Source organism: Ranitomeya variabilis, chromosome 2 (assembly GCF_051348905.1).
Source record: "Ranitomeya variabilis isolate aRanVar5 chromosome 2, aRanVar5.hap1, whole genome shotgun sequence".
Classification (NCBI taxonomy): Eukaryota; Metazoa; Chordata; class Amphibia; order Anura; family Dendrobatidae; genus Ranitomeya; species Ranitomeya variabilis.
The window spans coordinates 1077272253-1077280823 of NC_135233.1; the positions used below are offsets into that span (position 1 = coordinate 1077272253).

The following is an 8571-nucleotide window of genomic DNA, read 5'->3' on the forward strand; positions in this document are numbered from 1 at the left end:
TCGGCCTTCGATTTGGTGGGCGGGGACCCTCGGCCTCCGATTTGGTGGGCGAGGCCCCTCGGCCTCCGATTTGGTGGGCGGGGCCCCTCGGCCTCCGATGTGGTGGTCGGGGCCCCTCGGCCTCCGCTTTGGTGTGCGGGGCCGCTCGGCCTTCGATTTGTTGGGCGGGGCTCCTCGGCCTCCGATTTGGTTGGCGGGGCCCCTCGGCCTCTGATTTGGTTGGCGGGGCCCCTTATCCTCCGATTTGGTGGGCGGGGACTCTCGGCCTCCGATTTGGTGGGCAGGGACCCTCGGCCTCCGATTTGGTGGGCGGGGCCCCTCGGCCTCCGATGTGGTGGTCGGGGCCCCTCGGCCTCCGCTTTGGTGTGCGGGGCCGCTCGGCCTTCGATTTGTTGGGCGGGGCTCCTCGGCCTCCGATTTGGTTGGCGGGGCCCCTCGGCCTCTGATTTGGTTGGCGGGGCCCCTTATCCTCCGATTTGGTGGGCGGGGACTCTCGGCCTCCGATTTGGTGGGCAGGGACCCTCGGCCTCCGATTTGGTGGGCGGGGCCCCTCGGCCTCCGATTTGGTGGGCGGGGCCCCTCGGCCTCCGATTTGGTGGGCGGGGACCCTCGGCCTCCGATTTGGTGGGCGGGGCCCCTCGACCTCCGATTTGGTTGGTGGGGCACCTCGGCCTCCGATTTGGTGGGCGGGGCCCCTCGGCCTCCGATTTGGTGGGCGGGGACCCTCGGCCTCCGATTTGGTGGGCGGGGACCCTCGGCCTCCGATTTGGTGGGCGGGGACCCTCGGCCTCCGATTTGGTGGGCGGGGCCCCTCGGCCTCCGATTTGGTGGGCGGGGCCCCTCGGCCTCCGATTTGGTGGGCGGGGCCCCTCGGCCTCCGATGTGGTGGGCGGGGCCCCTCGGCCTCTGCATTGGTGGGCGGTGCCAGGCCCCTCGGTCTCCGCTTTGGTGGGCGGGGCCGCTCGGCCTTCGATTTGGTGGGCGGGGCTCCTCGGCCTCCGATTTGGTTGGCGAAGCCCCTCAGCCTCCGATTTGGTTGGCGGGGCCCCTCAGCCTCCGATTTGGTGGGCGGGGACTCTTGGCCTCCGATTTGGTGGGCGGGGACCCTCGGCCTCCGATTTGGTGGGCGGGGACCCTCGGCCTCCGATTTGGTGGGCAGGGACCCTCGGCCTCCGATTTGGTGGTCGGGGACCCTCGGCCTCTGCTTTGGTGGGCGGAGCCCCTCGGCCTCCGATTTGGTGGGCGGGGTCCCTCTGCCTCCGATTTGGTGTGCGGGGACCCTCGGCCTCCGCTTTCGTGGGCGGGGCCCCTCGACCTTCGATTTGGTGGGCGGGGCTCCTCGGCCTCTGATTTGGTTGGTGGGGCCCCTCGGCCTCCAATTTGGTGGGCGGGGACCCTCGGCCTCCGATTTGGTGGGCGGGGACCCTCGGCCTCCGATTTGGTGGGCGGGGACCCTCGGCCTCCGATTTGGTGGGTGGGGACCCTCGGCCTCTGATTTGGTGGGCGGGGACCCTCGGCCTCCGATTTGGTGGGCGGGGACCATCGGCCTCCGATGTGGTGGGCGGGGCCCCTCGGCCTCCGATTTGGTGGGCGGGGCCCCTCGGCCTCCGATGTGGTGGGCGGGGCCCCTCGGCCTCCGCTTTGGTGGGCGGGGCCAGGCCCCTCGGCCTCCGCTTTGGTGGGCGGGGACCCTCGGCCTCCGATTTGGTGGGCGGGGACCCTCGGCCTCCGCTTTGGTGGGCGGGGACCCTCGGCCTCCGATTTGGTGGGCAGGGACCCTCGGCCTCCGATTTGGTGGTCGGGGACCCTCGGCCTCTGCTTTGGTGGGCGGAGCCCCTCGGCCTCCGATTTGGTGGGCGGGGTCCCTCTGCCTCCGATTTGGTGTGCGGGGACCCTCGGCCTCCGCTTTCGTGGGCGGGGCCCCTCGACCTTCGATTTGGTGGGCGGGTCTCCTCGGCCTCCGATTTGGTTGGTGGGGCCCCTCGGCCTCCAATTTGGTGGGCGGGGACCCTCGGCCTCCGATTTGGTGGGCGGGGACCCTCGGCCTCCGATTTGGTGGGTGGGGACCCTCGGCCTCCGATTTGGTGGGCGGGGACCCTCGGCCTCCGATTTGGTGGGCGGGGACCCTCGGCCTCCGATTTGGTGGGCGGGGACCCTCGGCCTCCGATTTGGTGGGCGGGGCCCCTCGGCCTCCGATGTGGTGGGCGGGGCCCCTCGGCCTCTGCTTTGGTGGGCGGGGCCAGCTCCCTCAGCCTCCGCTTTGGTGGGCTGGGCCGCTCGGCCTTCGATTTGGTGGGTGGGGCTCCTCGGCCTCCGATTTGGTTGGCGAAGCCCCTCGGCCTCCGATTTGGTTGGTGGGGCCCCTCGGCCTCCGATTTGGTGGGCGGGGACTCTTGGCCTCTGATTTGGTGGGCGGGGACCCTCGGCCTCCGATTTGGTGGGCGGGGACCCTCGGCCTCCGATTTGGTGGGCAGGGACCCTCGGCCTCCGATTTGGTGGTCGGGGACCCTCGGCCTCCGCTTTGGTGGGCGGGGCCCCTCGGCCTCCGATTTGGTGGGCGGGGTCCCTCTGCCTTCGATTTGGTGTGCGGGGACCCTCGGCCTCCGCTTTCGTGGGCGGGGCCCCTCGACCTTCGATTTGGTGGGCGGGGCTCCTCGGCCTCCGATTTGGTTGGTGGGGCCCCTCGGCCTCCAATTTGGTGGGCGGGGACCCTCGGCCTCCAATTTGGTGGGCGGGGACCCTCGACCTCCGATTTGGTGGGCGGGGACCCTCGGCCTCCGCTTTGGTGGGTGGGGCCCGTCGGCCTCCGATTTGGTGGGCGGGGCCCCTCGGCCTCCGATTTGGATGGTGTGGACCCTCGGCCTCCGATTTGGTGGGCGGGGACCCTCGGCCTCCGATGTGGTGGGCGGGGCCCCTCGGCCTCCGATGTGGTGGGCGGGGCCCCTCGGCCTCCGATTTGGAGGGCGGGGACCCCCGGCCTCCTATTTGGTGGGCGGGGCCCTTTGGCCTCCGATTTGGTGGGCGGGGACCCTCGGCCTCCGATTTGGTGGGCGGGGACCCTCGGCCTCCGATTTGGTGGGCAGGGACCCTCGGCCTCCGATTTGGTGGTCGGGGACCCTCGGCCTCCGCTTTGGTGGGCGGGGCCCCTCGGCCTCCGATTTGGTGGGCGGGGCCCCTCGGCCTCCGATTTGGTGGGCGGGGACCCTCGGCCTCCGATTTGGTGGGCAGGGACCCTCGGCCTCCGATTTGGTGGTCGGGGACCCTCGGCCTCCGCTTTGGTGGGCGGGGCCCCTCGGCCTCCGATTTGGTGGGCGGGGTCCCTCTGCCTCCGATTTGGTGTGCGGGGACCCTCTGCCTCCGCTTTCATGGGCGGGGCCCCTCGCTTGGTGGGCGGGGACCCTCGGCCTCCGATTTGGTGGGCGGGGACCCTCGGCCTCCGATTTGGTAGGTGGGGCCCCTCGGCCTCCGATTTGGTGGGCGGGGACCCTCGGCCTCCGATTTGGTGGGCGGGGACCCTCGGCCTCCGATTTGGTGGGCGGGGACCCTCGGCCTCCGATTTGGTGGGCGGGGACCCTCGGCCTCCGATTTGGTGGGCGGGGACCCTCGGCCTCCGATTTGGTGGGCGGGGACCCTCAGCCTCCGATTTGGTGTGTGCTCTGCCTGGGGCCACTGTGCTCTGCCTGGGGCCCCATATGCTGCCTGGGGCCCCTGTGCTCTGCCTGGGGCCCCATATGCTGCCTGGGGCCACTGTGCTCTGCCTGGGGCCCCTGTGCTCTGCCTGGGGCCCCATGTTCTGCCTGGGGCCCCTGTGCTCTGCCTGGGGCCACTGTGCTCTGCCTGGGGCCCCATGTTCTGCCTGGGGCCACTGTGCTCTGCCTGGGGCCCCATAAGCTGCCTGGGGCCCCTGTGCTCTGCCTGGGACCACTGTGCTCTGCCTGGGGCCCCATATGCTGCCTGGGGCCCCTGTGCTCTGCCTGGGGCCACTGTGCTCTGCCTGGGGCCCCATGTTCTGCCTGGGGCCCCTGTGCTCTGCCTGGGGCCACTGTGCTCTGCCTGGGGCCCCATATGCTGCCTGGGGCCCCTGTGCTCTGCCTGGGGCCCCATATGCTGCCTGGAGCCACTGTGCTCTGCCTGGGGCCCCTGTGCTCTGCCTGGGGCCCCATGTTCTGCCTGGGGCCCCTGTGCTCTGCCTGGGGCCACTGTGCTCTGCCTGGGGCCCCATGTTCTGCCTGGGGCCACTGTGCTCTGCCTGGGGCCCCATAAGCTGCCTGGGGCCCCTGTGCTCTGCCTGGGACCACTGTGCTCTGCCTGGGGCCCCATATGCTGCCTGGGGCCCCTGTGCTCTGCCTGGGGCCACTGTGCTCTGCCTGGGGCCCCATATGCTGCCTGGGGCCACTGTGCTCTGCCTGGGGCCCCATATGCTGCCTGGGGCCCCTGTGCTCTGCCTGGGGCCCCATATGCTGCCTGGGGCCCCTGTGCTCTCCTGGGGCCCCTGTGCTCTGCCTGGGGCCCCATGTTCTGCCTGGGGCCACTGTGCTCTGCCTGGGTCCCCATAGGCTGTCTGGGGCCCCTGTGCTCTGCCTGGGACCACTGTGCTCTGCCTGGGGCCCCTGTGCTCTGCTGGGGCCACTGTGCTCTGCCTGGGGCCCCATATGCTGCCTGGGGCCCCTGTGCTCTGCCTGGGGCCCCATATGCTGCCTGGGGCCCCTGTGCTCTGCCTGGGGCCCCTGTGCTCTGCCTGGGGCCCCATGTTCTGCCTGGGGCTCCTGTGCTCTGCCTGGGGCCACTGTGCTCTGCCTGGGGCCCCATGTTCTGCCTGGGGCCACTGTGCTCTGCCTGAGGCCCCATAAGCTGCGTGGGGCCCCTGTGCTCTGCCTGGGACCACTGTGCTCTGCCTGGGGCCCCATATGCTGTCTGGGGCCCCTGTGCTCTGCCTGGGGCCACTGTGCTCTGCCTGGGGCCCCATATGCTGCCTGGGGCCACTGTACTCTGCCTGGGGCCCCATATGCTGCCTGGGGCCCCTGTGCTCTGCCTGGGGCTTCTGTGCTCTGCCTGGGGCCCCTGTTCTCTGCCTGGGGCCCCTGTGCTCTGCCTGGGGCCCCATGTTCTGCCTGGGGCCCCTGTGCTCTGCCTGGGGCCACTGTGCTCTGCCTGGGGCCCCATATGCTGCCTGGGGCCCCTGTGCTCTGCCTGGGGCCCCATATGCTGCCTGGGGCCCCTGTACTCTGCCTGAGGCCCCCGTGCTCTGCCTGGGGCCCCTGTGCTCTGCCTGGGGCCCCATGTTCTGCCTGGGGCCCCTGTGCTCTGCCTGGGGCCACTGTGCTCTGCCTGGGGCCCCATATGCTGCCTGGGGCCCCTGTGCTCTGCCTGGGGCCCAATATGCTGCCTGGGGCCCCTGTGCTCTGCCTGGGGCCACTGTGCTCTGCCTGGGGCCCCATATGCTGCCTGGGGCCCCTGTGCTCTGCCTGGGGCCACTGTGCTCTGCCTGGGGCCCCATATGCTGCCTGGGGCCCCTGTGCTCTGCCTGGGTGTAGGACACTGGTGACGTCACTTATCTCCGGACATTAGCTCCGGACATTAGCTCCGGACAATAGCTCCGAACAATAGCTCCGGACAATAGCTCCGGACAATAGCTCCGGACAAAGCCACGGAAGTTGGCACAAATTGCAGGAAGTAGTATTCTAGGCAATTATATATTAGATTCTTGTATTATTAAATTACACTCAAAAAAATTAGCTCATCTATAGAACTTATCCATTAAAGGATCCCCTTTAAATGGTACTGCCTAAATTAATTGCATTCCAGTTTTTTAAATAGTATTGCTTTTGTGGTTTTTTTTTACAACATGTATATTCCTTACCATAAATTTTATGTAACCTTTTCTTTCAGGGAACATGCGTGATTGCTCTTTTCCATTCGGCTCTCAGAGATAAAGATTACTTTGAGAAACCATATGAGTTTTACCCAGAACATTTTCTAGACTCCAATGGAAATTTCAAGAAGAATGAGGCCTTCATAGCATTTTCAATAGGTAATGTTAATAATACATGACTTATTCTTTGTAGGGATAAGATCAGTGCATTAATAATAGAATTATTACTAATAATACAGTACTTACTAATTCAGAAAACAAAATCTCCTACAGCTACATTGACAAAAAATGAGCATGCCCTCAAGGCCAAAATTGGCCTAGTCTCCAAGTGGATAATGTTTCCATGGAACCAACTTTGAAGGAGATATTAGGAAAAACACAGATAAAAAGATATTTAAATCTATTAACACCTTCATGTATTTATAATTTTGGACTGCTTTACAGGGAAAAGAAGTTGTGCTGGAGAGACCTTGGCTAAAATGGAGATATTTCTCTTCTTTACATCATTGCTGCAAAATTTCACATTCCATCCACCACCTGGAGCGAAACTAGACCTTACTCCTGCCCTGGGGGTTACAAGTGCCCCACAACCTTATAAAATGTGTGCCGTGTCTCGCAGATAGACTGTGATCACCTACAATCCTAATGTGAAGGATACTTTACGTCATAGAAAAAAAATTATTGTAAATAATTCAACAATTTTGTCATCTATCAGGAAATTTTTCAGCATCCATTTTTGTATTGTAATAGTTTTAAATAAAATAATAATGAAAAATGAATGAATAATAATAATAAGAATAATAAAAACAATAATAATAAAATAAACTTTATACAATTTGTTTTAGTTTGGGTTCTATTTTTTTTTTTAGACATTGAGAAAACTCATCTAACAGGCCATGAGGAAAACATCTCAGTACATTGGTTCCAAGCTTAAAGTTTTCAGTTAGATCTAGATCTACAGTTTGGTGGACTTTCTAATGTTTGAGGCACATCACAATGTGATCAAATCCAATGTGGTGTAATTAGAAAGTTTTGCTTCACATAGAAAATGAGTAAATGTCCCACTTTTCACCCAATATTCTTTAGATCCATAAAAAAGCTAAAGCCATGTCAAGGTATAACATCTAGGATGACTACACATATAATCAGAACATTAAGAATATGAATATTTGTATGTAATGATGCCGGATGACACTAGAAACAACACAGTGTGTCCACTTTGCACTAACGAGGGGCAGTACCCCAAAACACAGTGTCTGCAAATTGAGATTCTGGTTTGGCTATTATCCTAAGTCATGTGACAAGGCTCGTTAAAGGGTCGACATTGACTGTTAGGATTGCTACTTCCAGTAGGTGGCACTAGAGTTCTAGTCATCTTCCTCTCTGAAGAGACAATTTGCATATTTCCCAGAGGAGCATTGCAGCTTTAAGTCTCCTCACCTTAACATGACACTCTCCGCAAGGAGAAACAATATTTCTTGGATCCCGGTCAGACGCCTCTCAACCAGTCAAACCAGATCTCCACTTTGCACTGACGAGGGGCAGTACCCCGAAACACAGTGTCTGCAAATTGAGATTCTGGTTTGGCTATTATCCTAAGTCATGTGACAAGGCTCGTTAAAGGGTCGACATTGACTGTTAGGATTGCTATTTCCAATAGGTGGCACTAGAGTTCTAGTCCTCTTCCTCTCTGAAGAGACAATTTGCGTAGAAACAGGTAATGATCTCACAAGTGCTTCTTCCAATTTTCTGGTAATTAACTTTATTTATTCACATGGTAAATCTTGCTGTATTTCGACTGGCACGCTATGAAGGTCTTAGGTAGGGGAGGAGACCCTCAAACTGTCCCTGGAACTTGTATCCCAACTATCCCTGTCCCAGGGGTGCTCTTGATCTTTTGCTAGGTGAAGAGAATGGGGCATCAGACTGCGCTGCTCACCTGTCAGGATAATGTACTAGAGAAGTCCAAGTAGATGTAATAGAGAATAGACTTTATTTCTGCGCATTTCGTGGTGGTCACACCACTTCCTCAGGACAGTCTATACACATACACATACAGGGTCTGTTATTTACAGCAAAAGAAAGCACATGGAGGTGCCTCCTTTCAAAAAGATGCCACACCCAGTGGGCATAGAATCAGACTTGGTGCTCTTGATAGTAGAGAGGCCCGAGATTTCAACCTTACTATGCTCCACATAATTCCTGGTCTTCCCTCAAACCAAGGAGCCAGGGACAGAAATTTTATGTAAACAGTACATAAAAGACAAAAGTAGGATAACAGAAAATCATCATCTATCATACAAAATCACTAGCCGACAATAGTGAGAAGGAAAGGGACAGGGAGGAATAAACTGAACAGGAACAGGGAGCAGAAGATAAACACACACTTACTGCAGAAAACCACAGAACACCTCCACGATAAGGCAAATCTCGTTGCTGGGAACCTATCTATTGTAAATATAATGTGATATTTGTATACATTACATAGGCTTTATGACTGAGCACTCCACCCCTCAGCCTTAGGTGTTTTTAATTACAGGACGATTGTACCTTCCCATATAAATGTAGATTTCAGTCTAAGAGAGGATCCACAATAGATAGGTTCCCAGCAAAGAAAAGTGACTTATCGTGGCTTCCTGGCACACATGAACAGGCCAATTTATGTGCTAAATATTCTAAATTTTTCATATTTTCTAGTG

The 8571-nt window shown here is 59.4% G+C and overlaps 1 protein-coding gene across 2 annotated transcripts in view; it reads left to right on the top strand.

Annotated features, from left to right (window-relative positions):
• LOC143808700 (cytochrome P450 2K4-like) overlaps positions 1-6711 on the top strand; it is a 93997-nt gene extending 87286 nt beyond the window's left edge. The window contains exons 9-10 of one of the 2 annotated variants that reach the window (XM_077291629.1): positions 5890-6031; positions 6317-6711. In XM_077291629.1, the coding sequence (XP_077147744.1) occupies positions 5890-6031; positions 6317-6495 (321 nt within the window). In that variant the 3' untranslated portion in view covers positions 6496-6711. Of the gene's footprint in view, positions 1-5889; positions 6032-6126; positions 6272-6316 lie in introns of those variants that run through there. The other variant, XM_077291631.1, reaches the window with a different exon arrangement.
• Positions 6712-8571: the final 1860 nt, after the last annotated feature.